The following is a 22,662-nucleotide window of genomic DNA, read 5'->3' on the forward strand; positions in this document are numbered from 1 at the left end:
AAAAACACGTGCAGTGCTCGGCAGCCCAATAAGGGATGAATGGCGCTTCAATCAAGCATGCTCCATTCTATTGAGGATAACAGTTTGCCATTCTGATGATTGGTGAGAATTTGGGGGGTATAATCACCACTGATCAATAAGTTATCACTGGACAACCCCCTTTAATATTGCATTAAAAATTGAGAAAACTTAGCACATAAATTGACCAATTTTGCATGTACCCGGCAACCACGATAGTGCAATTTTTGTTGCTGGGAACCTATCTAATGTGAATCCTTTCTTAGACTGAAGTCTAATTTTATATGGGAAGGTAGGATGCTGCTGTAATTAAAAACACCTGAGGCTTAGGAATCTCTTTGTTGTTGATTTCTGTTTAGATGTGCTGGTCAATCTTTTGATATTTGTATACATAAGCCTTCTGATTGAGCGCTCCATCCCTCAGCCTCAGGAGTTTTTAATTACAGCAGGATCTATGATTCTATTTTCTAGAACAGTAATGCAATTCAAATTTCATATATTTCATGTTTGCATGCTATAGCGCTACAGAATGCTACTTTTTTTTTGGTTGTATACTGTATGGAGTTGGCTACTCTTAAGTGAGCACCTGTTCACATCTGATTTCTGTTTGGAAGTGACGGTCAATCTTTTGATATATATATTACATTATCCTCACAAGATCTCCTTTTCTACTTCTCTCTCATCTCCACTTCCCACAATCTCATACAAGATTTCTACTGCACGTCCTCTCTACTCTGGAAGTCTCTAGCCCAACATATCGGACTCTCGCCTGCTGTGGAAACCTTCAAAAGGAATCTGAAGACCTACCACTTCTGACAAGCCTACAAACTGCACTAACCACAAACCGCTGCATGACCAGCTCTACCCTCACCTACTGTATCCTCACCCATCCCTTGTAGATTGTGGGCCCTCGTGGGCAGGGTCCTCTCTCCTCCTGTACCAGTCGGTGACTCCTATTGTTTAAGATTATTGTACTTGGTTTTTATTATGAATACTTCTTTTCATATGTAAAGTGCCATGGAATAAATGGTGCTATAATAATAAATAAGAAGAAGAAGAAGAAGAATTTTTAATCTTTTGTATTTTGTATGGTTTTTCAGAATACACACCAAATTCTGTATTATAATGGGACTTTCCAATGCTTTTACATTTTGCCATTTTCTGAAGAGACAAAGTATAAACTATCAATTTTTATTTTCTTTTTGTTGATATATTTGGTCGGAGTACTTCTCAATTCCGCCATTATCACAGTCATATGTCTGGAAGTTCAGTTACATAAACCAATGTATCTCTTTATCTGTAATTTATCCATTGTAGACATATTTTATACATCGGTCACGGTTCCTAAATTATTGCACATTTTATTATCCGGGAATCACTTTCTTTCCTTTGCACAATGTTATACTCAGTTGTACTTTTTCATAGCTGTGACGACAGCAGAGGAAATCCTCCTCTTCATTATGGCTTATGACCGATATGTCGCCATCTGCCTCCCGTTACATTATCATCAGATCTTAAGTCAGAGAAATTGCCTCCTGATAATTATTGGGATTTGGGCCGCCGCCTTTTTAAACTCTTTAATGTTTATAACCTTAACATTATATATGTCCTCCTGTCACTCCAATATCATTCACCAATTTTTCTGTGATGTTAAGTCATTAACAAAGACCACATGCACAACCACTGAAATTTTTCTTTTAGTAACAGGTAGCGAAATTTTGATATTGGTGTTAATTCCATCAATAGGCACTGTTATTTCTTATGCTAACATTTTCTCAAGTATCTTTCAGCTAAAATCGAAAGAAAGCCGAAAAAAGGCCTCCTCTACCTGCTCATCCCATGTCACCATCATTTCTGTTTACTACGGGTCAAGCTTAGTAGGGTATCTCATTCCCTCATCTGATGTTCTGGATTTAGTCTTCAATGTAATATATACAAGTATTGTCCCCATGATAAATCCCATTATATACAGTCTGCAGAATTCCAATGTACAATCTGCATTACTGGGGTTGGTGAGGTGATTATTGAAGTGTACGCTTTGTGAAGTAGACACATTTATGGGGTTTCAGTTCCTGGATTGAGATTTTTCTTTTGACTTAAGTATGTGGCTTATCCATCTCCCAATGCAACAAGCACACTTTCTGTGATACACAAGTCTTGGTTTCAAGATTTTGGTTTATTAGCAAAATTAGCACTGAGCGGTTTAATATTGCTCTGCATGTTTGCAGTGTTTGATAAATAAAAAAGTTGCTATTAAGGTGTTGTTACTGAGGAATATCTCAGCTCAATCAATTCACTTTCACATTCTGTGTGTCGCGGGGATACCACAACAGAGAAGAGCCAGAAGACCGCCACATCTGATTTCTCCTACTCCTGCGTTGAAAAGAAGCACTTCTCCTTCTTTTTAAGTGGTGATTATTTATTTTGGCCATATTGGAAACTCTGGGAGTATGAGCTCTCAGCTAAGCGCATTTAGCCACTCCCATCCCCTAAATAATCTGGGTCCTGATTCAAACCCACATTAGAGCTAACTTTTGCTGCATGGCTTAGGAGGAGAGGTGTTTATATGAGGAGTTTGGAGGAGTTATCTGTGACTGTTGTGTGGTTTGTAAGTGTGGTAATTCCCTTCCCTCCTCTTACTTTGATTTTTCCCCCATCCTACACTCCCCGGTATATTCCTCTGTTATAGGTGAGTGAATATTTGTATGCCTGTTTTTTAGTTTAGCCTTGTTTATGTTGCGTTTTTAGTCGGGTTGGTGTACTGTAGTGCACAATAGTGCCCCTCTTCCCTGAGTTGGGGAAGAGAGCAGACAAAGAGCTAACTCAGGAGTAGTGTTGAGCATTCCGATACTTCAAATATCAGGTATCGGCCGATATTCGCTGTATCGGAAGTCCACATAATGTAATGATCCACTGTTGTGGCTGTGATTGGCTGCTGAAATGATGTCATCATGATGCGCGGTCTGTGCGCATCGTGATGCACGGTCTGTGCCGACTGCAGGGGGTCTGTGCCGACTGCGGGGGGGTCTGTGCCAACTGTCGGGGGTCTGTGCCAGCTGCCGGTGGTCTGTGCCGGCTGCTGGTGGTCTGTACGGGCCTCTCGGGGGTCTGTACAGGCCTTCGGGGGCCTGTGCCGGTGGTCTGTACAGGCCTCTCGGGGGTCTGTACAGGCCTGTCAGGGGCCTGTGCCGGCTGCCGGTGGTCTGTACGGGCCTCTCGGGGGCCTGTGCCGGCTGTCGGTGGTCTGTGCCGGCTGCCGGGGGCCTGTGCTGGCTGTCGGTGGTCTGTGCGGGCCTGCCGTGGGTCTTGTGTGTGTGCAGGCATCGTCCGATGGGACTACAAGTCCCATCGGGTGATGCCTGCTACAATGACAGTGATTGACACATTAGCCAATGATGGGACAGTAGTAGTCCCATCAACCGGCTAATGTGTTGAATGTAAAAAAAAACATACTACATACATCTTACATATATACTACATTCATACAACATACATACATACTACATACATACTACATACTACATATATACTACATTCATACAACATACATATATACTACATACTACATACATGCTACATATATACTACATTCATACAACATACATACAGTACATACATACTACATAATACATACATACTTCATATATACTACATTCATACAACATACATACATACTACATACATACTTCATATATACTACATTCATACAACATACATATATACTACATACTACATACATGCTACATATATACTACATTCATACAACATACATACTACATAATACATACATACTACATATATACTACATTCATACAACATACATACATACTATATACATGCTACATACAGTCATGGCCAAAAGTATTGACACCCCTGAAATTCTGTCAGATAATATTCAGTTTCTTCCTGAAAATGATTGCAAACACAAATTCTTTGGTATTATTATCTTCATTTAATTTGTCTTAAATGAAAAAACACAAAAGAGAATGAAGCAAAAAGCAAAACATTGCTCATTTCACACAAAACTCCAAAAATGGGCCGGACAAAAGTATTGGCACCCTCAGCCTAATACTTGGTTGCACAACCTTTAGCCAAAATAACTGCCACCAACCGCTTCCGGTAACCATCAATGAGTTTCTTACAATGCTCTGCTGGAATTTTAGACCATTCTTCTTTGGCAAACTACTCCAGGTCCCTGATATTTGAAGGGTGCCTTCTCCAAAGTGCCATTTTTAGATCTCTCCACAGGTGTTCTATGGGATTCAGGTTTGGACTCATTGCTGGCCACCTTAGAAGTCTCCAGTGCTTTCTCTCAAACCATTTTCTAGTGCTTTTTGAAGTGTGTTTTGGGTTATTGTCCAGCTGGAAGACCCATGACCTCTGAGGTAGACCCATCTTTCTCACACTGGGCCCTAAATTATGCTGCAAAATTTGTTGGTAGGCTTCTGACTTCATAATGCCATGCACCTGGTCAAGCAGTCCAGTGCCAGAGGCAGCAATGCAACCCCAAAACCTCAGGGAACCTCCGCCATGTTTGACTGTAGGGACTGTGTACTTTTCTTTGAATGCCTCTTTTTTCTCCTGTAAACTCTATGTTGATGCTTTTGCCCTAAAAGCTCTACTTTTGTCTCATCTGACCAAAGAACATTCTTCCAAAATGTTTTAGGCTTTTTCAGGTAAGTTTTGGCAAACTCCAGCCTGGCTTTTTTATGTCTCGGGGTAAGAAGTGGAGTCTTCCTGGGTCTCCTACCATACAGTCCCTTTTCATTCAGATGCCGACGGATAGTACTGTTTGACACCGTTGTACCCTCGGACTGCAGGGCAGCTTGAATCTGTTTGGATGTTAGTGGAGGTTCTTTATCCAACATCCGCACAATCTTGCGTTGAAATCTCTTGTCAATTTTTCTTTTCCGTCCACAGAGGTTAGCCACAGTGCCAGGGGCTTTAAACTTCTTGATGACACTGCGCACGGTAGACACAGGAACATTCAGGTCTTTGGAGATGGACTTGTAGCCTTGAGATTGCTCATGCTTCCTCACAATTTGGTTTCTCCAGTCCTCAGACAGTTCTTTGGTCTTCTTTCTTTTCTCCATGCTCAATGTGGTACACACAAGGACACAGGACAGAGGTTGAGTCAACTTTAATCCATGTCAACTGGCTGCAAGTGTGATTTAGTTATTGCCAACACCTGTTAGGTGCCACAGGTAAGTTACAGGTGCTGTTAATTACACAAATTAGAGAAGCATCACATGATTTTTCGCACAGTGCCAATACTTTTGTCCACCCTCTTTTTTATGTTTGGTGTGGAATTATATCCAATTTGGCTTTAGGACAATTCTTTTTGTGTTTTTTCATTTAAGACAAATTAAATGAAGATAATAATACCAAAGAATTTGTGTTTGCAATCATTTTCAGGAAGAAACTGAGTATTATCTGACAGAATTGCAGGGGTGTCAATACTTTTGGCCATGACTGTATATACTACATTCATACAACATACATATATACTACATACATACTTCATATATACTACATTCATACAACATACATACTACATACATACTTCATATATACTGTACTACATTCATACAACATACATACTACATACTACATACATGCTACATATATACTACATTCATACAACATACATACATACTACATACATGCTACATATATACTACATACATATATACTACATACATACTACATATATACTACATTCATACAACATACATACATACTATATACATGCTACATATATACTACATTCATACAACATACATATATACTACATACATACTTCATATATACTACATTCATACAACATACATACTACATACATACTTCATATATACTGTACTACATTCATACAACATACATACTACATACTACATACATGCTACATATATACTACATTCATACAACATACATACATACTACATACATGCTACATATATACTACATTCATACAACATACATACTACATACTACATATATGCTACATATATACTACATTCATACAACATACATACATACTACATACATGCTACATATATACTACATACATATATACTACATACATACTACATATATACTACATTCATACAACATACATACATACTACATACATGCTACATATATACTACATTCATACAACATACATACATACATAGTACATACTACATACAGTATGTATGTAGCATGTATGTAGTATGTTTTTGTTTTTTTTACATTCAACACATTAGCCGGATGATGGGACTACTACTACCAACAGCCGGCACAGACCCCCGAGAGGCCCATACAGACCACCGGCAGCCGGCACAGGCCCCCGGCAGCCGGCACAGACCACCGACAGCCTGCACAGGCCCCTGAGAGGCCCGTACTGACCACCGGCAGCTGGCACAGGCCCCCGGCAGCTGGCACAGACCACCGACAGCCGGCACAGGCCCCCGGCAGCCGGCACAGACCACCGGCAGCCGGCACAGACCCCCGACAGGCCTGTACAGACCCCCGAGAGGCCCGTACAGACCACCGGCAGCCAGCACAGCCCCCCGACAGTCGGCACAGACCCCCGAGAGGCCCGTACAGACCCAGCCTGCACACACAGACATGCACAATGTCCGCCCACGCATCGCCCACACTCTTCCCCCCTCCCAAACAGGATGTACAAGGCAAGAAAGGGGTTTTTTTAATTCCGATATTTCTGTCCCATTGACTTGAATGGGACGTCCGGTATCGGAATCGGCGATACCGATACTTTTTGGGGTATCGGGCCGATCCAATCCGATCCGATATTTCTGAATATCGGATGGTATCGCTCAACACTACTCAGGAGATAAAGCAAGGGTGGTGGCCCTGGCATCTTCACCTTCAAAAGTATCCCAGGGAATATGGCGAGCTAGGGCATGTACCAGGAAAACCGTAGTGGAACCCAAGATTGTTTTGCCTCACAAGTTCTTTTGTGGAATGACAAGTTTTCTTTTTTCAGGGAGATCTGTAAATTGTACCACCTATTTTAGCCCTATCATTCTGCAATGCTGTAGGAAAGCCCCCGATGTAACCTGAAAGATAAAAAAACGAGTTAGATTATACTTACCGGGGGACACGGTCTGGTGCGATGGGTGTCGCCGTCCGGTCCGGCGCCTCCCATCTTCTAGAGATGACGTCTTCCTTCTTACTTCTGCTGCGGCTCCTTCACAGAGTTACTTTCTCTGCCCTGTTGAGGACAGAGTAAAGTACTGCAGAGCGCAGGCACCGGGAAAGGTCAGAGAGCTCCGGCGCCTGCACACTGCAGTACTTTACTCTGCCCTCAACAGGGCAGATAAAGTACGCCTGCGCCAGAGCTGTGGAAGAAGTAAGAAAGAGGACGGCATCGCTAGAAGATGGGAGAACCAGATCAGACCGAGACACCCATCGGACTGGACCGGACGCCCGGGTGAGTATAATCTAACTTGTTTTTCTTATCTTTCAGGTTACATCAGGGGCTTATCTACAGCATTATAGAATGCTGTAGTAAGCCCCTGATGGTGGGGCCAGCAGCTGATAGGACTAAAAATAGGTGACAGATTCTCTTTAAGTTACATCCTATTTCCTCAGGTACAGAGGAGCGACGTGTGGTGATAATAATTTCGCTCCTTCGGGGGGACCCCAAGCATGGGTGTTTTCTCTCCTGTCTGACTCCCAGTTGCTTCCTATGATGGAGGAATTTTTGGGGGGCGCTGGGCCCTGTATACTACAACTACATTGTCTGCCTCTGCGGTCTCCCATTCTGCTTCAGCCACAGCGGGAGCTGTTCAGCAGATGTCAGTCTCTGCGTCTTGCTTAGACTCGTGCTGTTCGCTTGGTTACTGCTGGCTCTTCAACCAAACATATAGTAACTAGCAATAGGCAGCAGCGATCAGGTGTTTCAGAGGCTAATTCCAGAAATCACCCTACTGAGCATGCTCGTGAGGTGGCGACCTCTCATTGGTGGTCGGTGGTCAGCTGTTCAGGTGACGTGGCAGTTCCAGATTGGTCCACGAGCAAGGTCCTGTCTGACTGGACTTGAACAGGAATGTGTAAAAGGTTCCCTGGAGTGCGCATTGGCATGCTAAGGTCATTTACTGTTGTGTGTGTGTCGGTGGAGACTCTGTCACTCTGTCGGCATGTATGAACGTCTAGTTTTCCTTAGAGAGGCAGGCTTTTCTTTTGGCTTGGCCTAGCGCCTGTCTCGGCCATGTGTGCAGTTAGCATGGGACAGTTACGGTGCACAGTCAAACCCACATGTTTAAACCCTAGTGTTCTCAACTGGGTATAGCACACATGTCATTTGGCACTGCTCGGCGGTTATCTGAGCTTGGTACTCTTATTTTTGTGTTACTTGGTGGAGCTGTATTAGTTAGTTATATTTTCTTTGCCATTCGGTGGTTAGCTGAGCTGGTATTCCTTGGCCAGTGCATAGCTCTCTGAGATGTTATCAGTTTGGTATCTTGCGTTCAGTTCACACTGTGGCGAGTTGACACAGCATGCTTCTTATTGAACGCTCGCTGCACGGTTCTGCCATTGTTCAATGGCAGCAGGATAACATATCTGCATGGTGGACCCTGGGTTGCGATCCCACTAAATAAAATAACTAATAAAGTGTGATCTGCCAACAGGTGGTGAGTTCTCCTTCAATGGAAGTCTGCAAACAAAGGCAGGACAGATGTCTGTTGGCGTTGGTTTAGTGAATCCTGCTGTTAGGCACTGGGAGAGCCTGTGTCTAAAAGCCCATGTACCTCCAGGCAAGTTCTTTTTTGTCATCTAGAACTTCAGCCAATCTGCAAAAACACTTCCATGCCTCCCAGTGTGTGGCAGCTTCTGAACGTGGCAAATGTCGCCGAGGAGGGGGTGTTAGAGGGGGTAATGTTAGGCGCTGGGATTCTCCCACTGCACAGGATGAATCTCAAGCTTTGTCTGGTTCTGTGGTCTCCCATTCAGGCTTGGTCACTAGGATGACTACTCAGTACAAACTTCGGCTCCAGCGACTTGTCCAGGCTCGTTCTACATGTGTAGTTACTGCTGGCCGTTCAGCTAAGCCTATGGTGACTACTAGTTTACTCTGGAGCCTAAGTCCAGATTTCACTCTACTGAGCATGTCCATGATATGGTACCTTCCCACTGGTGCTCGGATGTCAGGTGCTCTAGTAATGTGGCAGCTTAAGATTGGTCCACAGGCAAGGTCCTGTCTATCTAGTATCATGTGTGTTTGGTGTGTTGGTGGCTACCCTGTGTGCACATGTGCCGCGAATAGCACTGCAAGTGTTTGTCTAGACAGGCAGTGTAGGGTGGGAACTCCCGCTTGAACTTAGCATTTGCACCAGGCGTCATCAGGCGCGCATGCTAAAGCACACCATGTGTCAGAGCAGGTTCAACCACCAGCTTAGTCTTCCCTGGTGGGTTACGTTATAGGGACTCCAATTAGTATTTTCCTATATGCCTGTGCAGTCTAAGAAGGTATAGTCCTTTTTGCTTTGCTTCATAGTACCACTCTGTGGTGTATCAGAGCTTGTTACTTTGCACTCTGTGCACACTGAGTGACATTTTACTCAATGTGCTTTAAGTGTTTTGTACTTAAGTGTTTAAGTGTGTATTGTGCTAGCTGCGGTTTCTCCATCACAGCACGTTGGACCCCAGGTTACGAACACACCTTATTATAATTTCTTATTTGGTGCATTCCACCAATCCTAACAGTATACTAGCACCAGGGTCTGGCTAGCAATGGCGGACGATCAGCGTCTTCAGCGGTACATCCAGCAGCTTGAGAGCAGGTTGACCACTCTCGAGTGGGCATCTATAGCTGTGGATCTTGCCGCAATGGTAGCACAAGCAGCCGCCGAAGCCGCTACTAAGGTTACTGCTGCGGTTCTTGTTTCCTCTGTGCCACGTTTTTTCGCTGTTCGAAAAATTTTCTGGGGACAGCAAGGCTTGTAGAGGGTTTGTGAAACAGTGCTCAATCCACCTGGAGTTACTGGCTATGTCATTATGGGAATGAGATGATCATCTGATCCTTAGCGCCTATAGTTTTCGGGGTGCCCTGAAAGAGGTTTTGTTGGAGCCACAAGTAACTCATGTACCACACTCCAACTCCTGGCCTTAGCACAGGGTTCATCCTTGCTTAGCTAGTTTGCCATTCAGTTTTGTACTCTGGCTACTGAGTTGGAGTGGCCTGATAAGGTCCTAATACTGATATTCTGGAAGAGATTAGCAGATCATGGCAGAGATGCTTTGGCCACTAGGGAGATTCCAACTACCTTGGAGGAATTAATATCAATGGCCACCCGCATCGATCTGCGGCATGTTGAGCATGGTTTGGAGCGAGCCCATACTAAACCCCGGGTTCAGTTTGCTCTGGACTTCGCTAATCCCATGTGTCCCCCAACTCATGTAAATGCCCATGTAGAGCCTATGGATGTCTCCCGAGCAGAGCCAATCTCTCACTCTGAACATCCACAGCTGATTTGTTTTGCCTGTGTGCAAGTCGGTCACTTTGCCAATATGTGTACAAAGTGTCAAAGAGAGTCACAGCATCAAGTGGCCTTGGGGAGAGGTTCACTAGTTCCTGTTGAGGTGTCACCCAAGTTGTCTTTTGGGGTTTCTTTGACATTTGGGTCAGCTACTCTCACAGTGCAGGCTTGTGTGGACTGCAGGGCTGAGGGCAATTTCTTGTTTGCTACCTTCTCCCAATGGCATGCTATCTCATTAGTTATGCTATCAAAGCCGATGTCTTTTCAGGTAGCTGACGGGTCCATTTTGCCAACCACAATTTTCCATCGGACTGTACCCCTTACCCTCACCATGTCTCCGAAGCATCAGGAGATAATCTCCTTTCTAGTTATCTCTGAGGGTATGGATGACGTACTTCTGGGGTTACCCTGACTGTGTCTTCACTCCCCTGATTGATTGGGCAACAGAGAGCATACAAAAATGGGGTAATTTCTGTGAGATCCTGTGTCTAAAAGCCCATGTACCCCCGGGCAAGTTCTTTGTAAGATCTAGAACTTCAGCCAATCTGCAAAAAAACTTCCATGCCTCTCAGCGTATGGTGGCTTCTGAGCGTGCTAAATGTCGCCAGGGAGGGGGTGTTAGAGGGGGTAATGTTAGGCGCTGGGATTCTCCCACTGCACGGGATGGATCTCAAGCTTTGTCTGGTTCTGTGTTCTCCCATTCAGGCTCGGCCACTGGGATGACTGCTCAGCACAGACTTCGGTTCCAGCACCTTGCCCAGGCTCATGCTACATGTGTAGTTACTGCTGGCCCTTCAGCTAAGCCTATGGTGACTACTAGGAAAAAAGAAGATGATAGACAGGACTCCAGGAATAAAGAAAAAAATATATTTTATTGTGGCAAATCAAGCCATATTAAAATCAAATTGCCTGACGCGTTTTGGGTGCCTGGTGTGCACTCGAGTCAGTGATGAGCGGTCATAGAGGAGCGCTTAGGAAGCAACCCAGGGGCAGACAAAGATGTCAGGTCTCCACCGCAGCTCCAGCCGAAAACCTCCAATGGAGGATAGGAGCAATGAGAAAATGGAAACGGTCTTAGGAGCGCAGGAAAGAGACTCAGACAAGAGATGGGTTTAAACCACAACGCGTTTCGACGGAGGATCCGTCTTCATCAGGTGGAAGTTTATTAATGACATAGAGGATGGGGTATATAAATGGGAGGCAGCCAATCAGAACAGTCAAAACAGTCACATGTTATGATAGTCACATGTTACAACAAGATGACATCATATATTATAAAGAAAAAAAAAAGAGGGATAAAAACAACCTACATAAAACATGAGATAAAACAGCATGAGGTAAACAAGTTTTAAATGTATAAAATGTGCAAAAAGGAGAAATAAAATAATATAGATAAAAATGAATAAAATTATTAACAGGTTAGTAGACCAGTAAAAAGACCAATAAAAAAGCGAGAACCCATATTAATAATAAAAGCATGTAAACAATAGCATCTAGGTAAAACGCACTGATGCTAAAAAGGCAAATAAAGTTATCTGGTTACTTTATCTATAGTTAAATTCAGACCTTCAGGGGCAAGTGTGCCAAGCTTGAATATCCAAAAGCTTTCTCTATTGATTAAACTGTTGAAGCGATCAGCCACGGTATCAGGTATGTGGTCAATAATCGTCAGTTTCAAAGTTTTTGGATTTTTTTGATGCACAGTTAAAAAATGTTTGGAAAGGCTGTGCAGGAGAAAGCCATTTCGGATATTCTGTCGATGCTTGTTCAATCTAGCATGCATGTGAACAGCTACCTGTTATCAACGATTTAGATGAAGGAATTGAGGGTAAACTGATTAAATTTGCTGATGACACAAAGCTAGGAGGGATAGCTAATACTAGAGAAGAGAGAGAGAGGATTCAAAAAGATTTAAATAAACTGGAGAAGTGGGCAGCAACTAACAGAATGGTTTTTAACAGGGAGAAATGTAAAGTACTACATCTGGGCAATAAAAATGAAAAAAGCATATATAGAATGGGAGGAATAGGGCTAAGTGACAGCACATGTGAAAAAGACTTGGGTATACTAATAGATCACAGACTGAATATGAGTCAACAGTGTGATGCAGCAGCAAAAAAGGCAAATGCAATTCTAGGATGTATTAACAGAAGCATACAGTCTAGATCACGTGAAGTCATTATTTCCCTCTACTCCTCTTTGGTCAGACCTCATCTGGAATATTGTGTCCAGTTTTGGGCACCACATTTTAAAAAAGACATCAACAAACTGGAGCAAGTTCAGAAAAGAGCGACTAGAATGGTGACCGGTCTGCAAACCCTGTCTTATGAGGAAAGGTTGCAGGATTTGGGAATGTTTAGTTTGCAAAAGAGAAGACTGAGAGGAGACTTAATAGCTGTCTACAAATATCTAAAGGGCTGTCACATTGTAGAAGGATCAACTTTATTCTCATTTGCACAAGGAAAGACTAGAAGCAATGGGATGAAACTGAATGGGAGGAGACACAGATTAGATATTAGAAAAAACTTTTTGACAGTTAGAGTGATCAATGAGTGGAACAAGCTGCCACGAGAAGTGGTGAGTTCTCCTTCAATGGAAGTCTTCAAACAGAGGCTGGACAGACATCTGACTGGGATGATTTAGCGAATCCTGCTTTGAGCAGGGGGTTGGACCAGATGGCCCAGGAGGTCCCTTCCAACTCTACGATTCTATGATTCTATGAATCTATGATTCTAAGACAGAATTGATTGGGACTAGGGCTCACATGACATAACAATCTCACGCGAGCCCTGAGAGAGTGAGTGAAAACCACTGGAATGGTGCCGGCACCACAGGTGAGTATAAGTGTTATTTCACTGCAGCCAATATGCTGATTGAGACAGGATTGTCCAAGTAGTGGACAACCATTTTAAATATTGATATTCTTTCCCAAAATAGTTGCTTTTTTAAGAAATTTTCATCATCTGAGTTGTACATGAGACCTAAATCTAGAAATTGATGTAAAAGAATTTCTGTTAAGATCTGAAATATAGATCTTAATTATATAATATTTTCAGGGCACAAGAGACTAAATTCAGTGACATAATCAGAGCATATTTTTCCTCGTGGTTAATTATAAATCTATGATGATTAGGCCATAATTGTCCCAGCACAGTATAAATCACCTATGCCGGGTGATCTTTTGCTCTCCAGTAAAGAATTTTACATCCGGACGAGCCCTGTGTTACTCTATGAGACATTAGAATTTTTATGATAATTTTAATTCATGAACTATTATACTGAAGGGGTTAGGTAAGAAAAAATCTAAAAAAGAAATTACTTGTATTAAATGTGTGATTTTATTACATTTTAAGGCAGAATATTATGTCAGTTCTGTATGTCGTAGACATTTCCTGTAATTGAATGTTAGTTATTGTTATAGCTATTTATTTTTCATAATTTTTTAACTTGCATTTTTGAAAATTACATCTTAACAATAAATCAAAAATCTCAATATCTCAAATCAGCAGCAATGTCTTCTTGGGATATTATCATAATTATAAAAAGTAAGTAATGTAAATGAGCGCCTAAATGGAAACCTAAAGTGAGTAAATGATGGAAATAATGCTGGAAATATGTTTATAGTGAAAAAAATATTTCCATATATGAAGAACATTTTGGATATATTTTACTGTAACTGTGCAGAAAGGATGAGGTGAGAGCAGTTTAAGAGCAGTATGGTATATAGGAGACTGAATATCAGAACATTTTGGTCTAGGAAATTGCAAAAACTCACAGATTTAATTTTGCTTTTAATAATTTCATGTTTTTAATTTAATTTTGTTTAATTCATTAATTCATTAATTTTGTCTTTTTAATTGTTTTCTTTTTTAGTGATATAGGCTGTATGATCCCAAATTATACAGCACTGTTCAAATGTTTTAGGCAGGGGTGGAAAAAGTGCTGTGCTGCACATATTAAGGTATGTTTTCAAAAATAGAAGTGTTAATAGTGTATTGTTATCAATTAATAAAATATAAAGTGAATGAATAAAAGAGAAATCTAAATCCCTTCAATATTTGGTGAGACACCCTTTTCCGTCAAAGCAGCATTATTTCTTCTAGGTCGACATTCACAAAGCTGGGGTTTTTGTAAAAATTATATTCAGATGTTTGAGTAACCTACTAAAGCAGACAGGTGATATTGGTCATTAATTTCATTTGTAGGTTGATATATAATAATTAACTGAAAAAGAGACAGCTGTGTTGGAGACTTAAAACTGGGTATTAAACAGACAAACTCTGCTACAAAGGTGAGGATGTGGAAGATAGCTTCATGTCACAGGTCATACACAATGGTAAGACTGAGCACAACGACAAGTCACAAGGTAGTTATACTGCATCAGCAAGATATCCCCTCACAAAGATTTTAAAGCTGACAGGGGTTTCAAGATATGCTGGTCAAGCTGTGTTTACTTAAGCAGCAAGAAATGGATAACATTGGTGACTCTAGATGCAGTGATTGGCCAAAGTAACAAGGAACAACACATCCTGCTTACTTCTCTTCAAAAACAGAAGATGACCAGCAGTGCCATCAGCTAAGAGCTCGCAAAAACTAGTGGGACCCGGCTACAAGCATCTACTATATGGAGAAATCTTTCCAGAATTTGTCTTCATGGAAGAATTGCATCCAAAATGCATACGTTTAATATGGAAAAAAGCAAAGCGACTCAAATATGCAAAAAACATTAGAACTGCGGTGCAAATAAATGGGAGTCCAGGTGCTCTGTACTGGTGATTCAAAATGTGAAATGTTTGGCTGCAATAGAAGGCAGTTTGTTGCCGTATGGCTGAAGACTGGCACAATAATGGGGGTTTGGAGGAACAGTGAAGCTCGGTGGAGGGTCCTTGATATTTCTGGTTGCATTTTAGCATATGAAGTTAGGGATTTGGTCAGGAATTATGGTGTCCTCAATGCTGAGAAATCCAAGCAGATACTTATCCATCATAGAGTTGGAGCAAACCCTGAAGCTGGATCCTGATCCACGGGTGTAAAACTCTGATTGGGAAACAGTGGGAACCGCCTGACTCTTTTCAGTCACTTAGATTCCAAGCTTAAATATCAAGAATCTAAATTATGGACAATTATTGAACAGCCGATTATTTTTAATTATCGTTATTTTTATTTTTCAGAATGGCTTAGGACTCAAGAACTGATCCAATGTACATCAATAGAATAAGTTCTTTTATGGAAAGTTCTGAGAACACAGATCTTTATAAAACAAAATTCTAAGATCATGAAGATCTGAATTTTATGTGATTCAAAACAATATATTTCCTCATGCGTCATTATAAATCTTTTATCATCAGGTCATGATTGTCCTTGTTTAATATCAATTTTCTCAGAAAGCTCCTTCTTGCATCTGGTAAAATATATTGCATCAAAACAACCTTTGTGACACTTTAATGGTAAGTCAACAAGACATGACATTATTTAATAGAAACTATACTTTCTGAGCTACAGAATATTACACTAAACTAATAAATGCTTCAAATAGGAACATTTCTGGATTAAAAATAAGTAATAATTAACCCCTTTATGGCAGGAGCTTTTTTTCGATTTTTCGTTTTCGTTTTTCGCTCCCCTTCTTTCCAGAACCATAACTTTTTTATTTTTCCTTCAATATGGCCATGTGAGAGCTTATTTTTTGTGGGACGAATTGTGCTTTTGAACGACACCATTGGTTTTACCATGTAGTGTACTCGAAAATGGGAAAAAGTGCAGTGAAATTGCAAAAAAATTGCAATCCCACACTTGTTTATTGTTTGGCTTTTTTGCTAGGTTCACTAAATGCTAAAACGGACTTGCCATTATGGTTCTCCAGGTCATTATGAGTTCATAGACTCCAAACATGTTTAGGTTCTCTTTTATCTAAGTGGTGAAAAAAAAATTCCAAAGATTGCTAAAAAAAATTGCACCATTTTCCGAGACCCGTAGCATTTCCGTTTTTCGTGATCTCGGGTCGGGTGAGGGCTTAATTTTTGCGCGCCGAGCTGACGTTTTTAATGTTACCACTTTTTTGCAGATATGTTCTTTTGATCGCCTGTTATTGCATTTTAATGCAATGTCACTGCGAGAAAAAAAAAACGTAATTCTGGAGTTTGAATTTTTTCTTCCTACGCCATTTAGCAATCAAGTTAATCCTTTTTTATTCATAGATCGGGCGATTCTGAATGCGGCGATACCATCTAGGTGTAGGGTTGATTTTTTTAATTGTTTTATTTTGATTGGGGCGAAAGGGGGGTGATTTAAACTTTTATTTTTTTTACTTTTTTTAAATTTAAACACTTTTTTTTTACTTTTGGCATGCTTCAATAGCCTCCATAGGAGGCAAGAAGCATCCACTGCTACCTCTGCTACATAGAGGTGATACATAGATCACCTCTATGTAGTAGAATTACAGCATTGCTATGAGTGCCGACCACAGGGTGGCGCTCATAGCAATCTGCCATCAACAACCATAGAGGTCTAGAGGAGACCTCAGGTTGTTATGGCAATGCGTCACTGATCCCCGATCACAAGAAAGGGGTCGGCGATGGGCTCATAAGCTCTAGTTAAATGCCCGCTGTCAGCGTTTGACAGTGGGATTTAACTAGCTAATAGGCACGGGCAGATGGCAATTCACTGACACTGCGCGCTACTGAAGAGCAATGAATGCTAACTGCTCCCTGCGATGAACAATCTCAGTGCAGTGAGTATTCTGGCAGCTATGCTCAGCTTGTGAGCAGTGCATGACGTCCCTGCCATGCGCTGCTTACAAGCATTAATCAGCTGCTGGCAACGGAGCAGGACACTGCGAGGGAGCGGAGGAAGGTAAGTATAATGGCTAATTTTTTTTAATCTTTTCTGATGGGACCATGCATACCAGGAATGGGATGGGGGTCAATCATACTAGGTTAAGGATAAGCCATGCATATCAGGACTGGGATGGGGCCAATCGTACCAGAATAAGGATGGGACCAATCATACCAGGATGCCCAAAAGAAATGAATATTCATTGCCTTCCATGCCCATGGGTGTGGAATGCAGTTAACATTGATTTCTCCTCAGCAGCGGGCACAGGAGTAAGCCAGAGCCACAGTCTTCTGCCTCTGTGACCCGCTGCTCCGCTGAAACCGCACCCCCACCTCCCCACCACAGCCAGAGCTGGTACTTTCCGACTATAAGAGGCACCCCCCATTTTCCTACACATTCTAGGAGGAAAAAAGTGCATCTTATAGTCCGAAGAATATGGTAAATAAAATATTCATAATAGTTTTTTTTCAACTATCCTAAATAAAGAATATTTGCATTTTTAGTGAACAAATACAGAAAAAAGTCATGTACTTTCTAAAAGAGGGTATAAAAGAAAAAAAACGAATAATCAACTGATAACCTCTGATGACCTGTAGCCAACATCAACATTTCTGAGACTATTTTTTTCAAGAATATTAATCTAACACTAATGAAAAATCAGACTTCTTTCAAATATTTTTACCTTTTGCCTGCTTTTGGAGAATCAAGTAATAAATTCCTTATTTCTACTTTATTCTTAATCATATATTTGGTCGGAGTACTTGTCAATTCCTCCATTATCACAGTCATATGTATGGAAACTCAATTACATAAACCAATGTATCGCTTTATACGTAATTTATCCATTGTAGACATATTTTATACATCGGTCACGGTTCCTAAATTGTTACACATTTTGTTGTCCGGGAATCACATTGTTTCCTTCCCACAATGTTATACTCAGCTGTACTTTTTCTTAGCTGTGTCGACAGCCGAAGAAATCCTCCTCTTCATTATGGCTTATGACCGATATGTAGCCATCTGCCTCCCTTTACATTATCATCAGATACTAAGTCGGAAAAATTGCACCTTGATAACTATTGGGATTTGGGCAGGTGCCTTTCTAAACTCATCAATTCTTATAATCTCAGTTTTATACATGTCCTCCTGTCACTCCAACATCATCCACCAGTTCTTCTGTGATATTAAGTCACTATCAATGACTACTTGCACAACCATGCAAATGTTTTATGTAGTAATTGGCATAGACATTTTGATATTAGTTTTTATCCCAGTGATGGGAACTTTTATTTCTTACTTTAAAATTTTCTCTATCATCTTCAGAATGAAGTCAAAAGAAAGTAGGAAAAAAGCCTTCTCCACCTGCTCATCCCACATCACCGTCATCACTATTTACTATGGGACAGGTGTAGCTTATTATTTGATTCCAGCTTACTCTGATATTCTGGATTCTTTCTTGAATTTAGTATTTGTCGCTGTAACCCCCACCATAAACCCGATCATATACAGCTTACAGAATTCCAAAATACAATCTGCATTGTTGAAGTTGATGAAGTGATAAATTATGGGAATGTGAGTTTTAAAGAGTGACTCTAGACACATTGTACTGCTATTTTACAAAAGTCCTCAATCCCCAAAATACATATTTTTTCTAATTCGTTCCCCCACAGATCCATCAAAATTGTGGTTGCTGGCTGCTATTTTTTTGAACTGTAAAAGGCCATCAAATTGTTAAAAAAAACTCCTTACACTCACCTATCTAGACCCTCTCCATCACCCATCTATATCTTCAGATAGGCTTTGCTTATGCTGAAATCCTAGGCTGGGATGTCCGGCCTGATGAGGGCATCGGAGGGTTTTGCTTGACTAGACTTGGAGTCATGACGTCTGTACTGCCTGTAAATACACAGGCAGCACAGAGCCCTCCTGAACAGATGATGCGGTGAAGACCAGATGGGTGATGATAAGGGGTGCACGCGTGTGGGGTATGGCACGCGTCCCCCTGCAGCGAAGTATCATTGCAGCTAAACTATCCATTTTAACGCTGGGGAACTAACACCCATCTCCTCTCTTCACACAGGTACAACCTCTGCTTTCTGTCTGTCATCTGCTGCTTATCATCCTGCAACATTTCTTTTAATGTTATATAATAGTGCCTGCTGAATCTTTGCTAAATTCATTTGTTGCATTGTGCTCAATACTCACTGCTGTATATCCATGGTTGGGGTCACTAGAGATGTTATCTGGTGCAGGGTGTTATATTGTTTAGATGTAGCCAGGCCCAGTGTCTTTGATCATCTAACCTCCCCTGGTGTGCTAGCCAACTGCTAATTTATCCCAAACCAGTTCCCACAATCCCTCTCACCTGATCCTCTACTCAGTCCTATAAATTTAGTAGCATTCTAAGGGGTACACGCATGTGGGGACTGGCACGAGTCCCCCTGCAGCAAAGTATCACTGCAGCTAAAGTATCCAGAAGCTGTAGTTATTTCAACATCAGTTAGTCACGGCAGGAGTCAGGGCCCCACACTATGTATCTGTCTCTTTTGGGTATGTCTGCCAAATAAGCACTTATTACTTTTTACCTAGCTTTTCTATTATCCCATCTTACTCCGTCACCATGTTTGCATATGCCCTTACAGTATTTGCTCTATTAATCCTCACTCTCCTTTGTTATCTCCAAACCCCAGCACCCTGTAACCAAATAATCATCTCCCCTTCCCTCTTTCCTCCCCATCTGAACTCCTCTGCTGACCTGCTCCTCAACCTCAGATCTTTCCTAATAAAACATAAAACAAGCTGCCCACTCTCTGTCTCCCACCTGCTCTCCCTCTCTCTGCTTCTCCTAACTGCTGGTGACATATCTCCCAATCCTGGACCCCCACAGCTTATACCTCCCATTACTACCCCCTCCTACTGCTCCTTAGCTAATATGAACTACCATAATCTCTCCAATGTAATACCCATGCCCGTGACGCCCTCCCCCCTGCTTCCTCTCTCTGGAGCAGTCTGGAGTGCCCACTCCATCTGCAATAAGCTTCATGTGATTCATGACCTCTTTCTCTCTTGCAATCTTGTCTTCCACGACCTCACAGAAACATGTCTGACACCCTCTGATATCGCCTCCCCTGCAGCTCTGTGTAACAGTGGCCTCCACTTCACCCACAATCCTCACCCCTGCAACAGACATGGTGGACGAGTGGGTCCTCTCCTTTCTACTAACTGCACATTTAACCCAATCCCACCTCTACTCTCCCTTATCCTCCCCTCTTTTGAAGTCCACTCAGTCCACATCTACTCTCCCTTCAGCCTCCAAGTGGTCATCATATACTGACCTCTGGGCCCAGCCACTGCCTTTATTGACCAATTCTCTAACTGGCTTCTTCACTTTCTTTCCACTGACATTCCTACTATCATCATGGGTGACTTCAATATCCCCACTGATACCCTTCAGTCAACAGCCTCCAAACTTCTGTCCCTTACTTCATCTTTTGGACTTACTCAGTGGTCCTCCGCAGCCACCCACACAGATGGACATACATTAGACCTGATCTTCACCTGTCTCTGCTCTCTATCTAACTTCACAACCTCCCCTATCCCTCTGTTTGACCACCATCTACTCACTTTCTCATCCCTGTCCTCCTCACCTGTCACCCATGTCCAGCAACATGCGCACCCCTGCGGAAACCTCGAACACCTAAACACCCACACACTCTCTGACTCTATTCTACCACTGGCATCCATATCCTCACTCCACAACACAGACAGTGCCATGGCTTTCTACAATGCCACTCTCGTATCAGCTATTGACACAGTCGCCCCTCACGTTCATGGCAGAGTGCGACATATCAATAGACCACTCTGTCACAATAACATCACTAAAAAGCTCCGGCAAGTGTCCAGGGTTGCAGAGCGAAGTTGGAAGAAAACAAATTCGCAAGATTATTTCTCTACATTCAAACAGGCAATGCTCGCTTTTGAATCTGCCCTCACCTCTGCTAAACAGGCCTACTTCACAACCCACATATCTTCCCTATCCTACAACCTCAAAAAGTTATTCAAAACTTTTAACTCCCTCCTCTGCTCACCACTGTCCCCTTCAACCTCCCTCATGTCTGTTAAGGACTTAGCCACACACTTCAAAAATAAGATCGACCAAACAAGCTAAGTCTTTATTGTTCAACCACAACAACCTCTTTGTATACCAGACCAATGCCAAAGCCTCATAACATCCCTCTTCAGCATCACTGAAGGGGAGCTTAATTGTCTCCTCTCCAAATCACACCTCACTAGAGTTGAGCAAAACAGGTCGGTCAGATTCAAAAGTCGCCGACTTTTGCCAAAGTCGGGTTTCATGAAACGAAACCCGACCACAGGGTGAAGTCGGCCATGCGGTCGGCGACCCAAGCGCCAAAGTCGGGTTTCGCCGAATGCTTGCACATGACTTTTTTCAGCCAATGAGAGAAGCAGAGAGTAGCGTAGCTGGAGTGGGAGTGGGAGAGAGAGAGAGAGAGGGAGAGGGAGAAGAGAGAGAGAAGGGAGAGATAGATTTTGCCAGTCGGGTTTCGCCGAATGCTTGCACATGACTTTTTTCAGCCAATGAGAGAAGCAGAGCGTAGCGTAGCTGGAGTGGGAGTGGGAGAGAGAGAGAGAGAGAGAGAGGGAGAGGGAGAGGGAGAAGAGAGAGAGAAGGGAGAGAGAGATTTTGCCGCCTCTAGGGTTAAAATTCATGCCAGGTGTGTTTACAGTCCTCCACTCACTGCTGACTTTTCTCTCCATTGACTTGCATTGGGTTTCGTGTTTCACGACTTTTCCCGACTTTTCCCTATAGTCAGCCGATTTCGTTCGACTCAACTTTTGAGAAAGTCGGGTTTCATGAAACCCGACTCGACCCTAGAAAAGGCAAAGTCGCTCATCTCTACACCTCACCACTTGTGCACTAGACCCCATCCCATCCCACCTCCTCCTCAACCTCATCAACACACTTATCCCATCCATAACCCACCTCTTCAACCTATCACTAACTTCTGGTACCTTCCTTTCTGCTTTCAAACTTGCCACAATTAAACCTATTTTTAAAAAGCCAACCCTCGACCCAACCGCTATGTCCAGCTATCGCCACATATCGCTGCTCCCATTCACTTACAAACTCCTGGAGGAGCACATCCACACTGAGCTTTCCTCTCACCTCTCATCTAACTTGCTCTTTGACAATTTACAATCTGGTGTCTGTCCCCATCATTCCACTGAGACAGTACTGACCAAAATTACTAATGACCTGCTTACAGCCAAAGCTAACGGACAATACTCTATACTCCCACTTTTA

General features: G+C 42.2%; 1 protein-coding gene across 1 annotated transcript; it reads left to right on the forward strand.

The window, feature by feature from the left end:
- Positions 1–17,985: 17,985 nt before the first annotated feature.
- On the forward strand, positions 17,986–18,894 carry LOC141069293 (olfactory receptor 5B21-like). Its single transcript, XM_073558745.1, has one exon. It carries the CDS (start codon positions 17,986–17,988, stop codon positions 18,892–18,894), a length of 909 nt encoding a protein of 302 aa, XP_073414846.1.
- The last annotated feature ends 3,768 nt before the right edge of the window (positions 18,895–22,662 follow it).

The sequence above is a fragment of the Dendrobates tinctorius genome, unplaced genomic scaffold (assembly GCF_039654945.1).
Source record: "Dendrobates tinctorius isolate UK_male_01 unplaced genomic scaffold, ASM3965494v1 ptg000257l, whole genome shotgun sequence".
Classification (NCBI taxonomy): domain Eukaryota; kingdom Metazoa; phylum Chordata; class Amphibia; order Anura; family Dendrobatidae; genus Dendrobates; species Dendrobates tinctorius.

Bases quoted from the DNA above. Each gene is read 5' to 3' on its own strand.
- LOC141069293 (XM_073558745.1), top strand. From the start codon at position 17,986: ATGAAAAATCAGACTTCTTTCAAATATTTTTACCTTTTGCCTGCTTTT.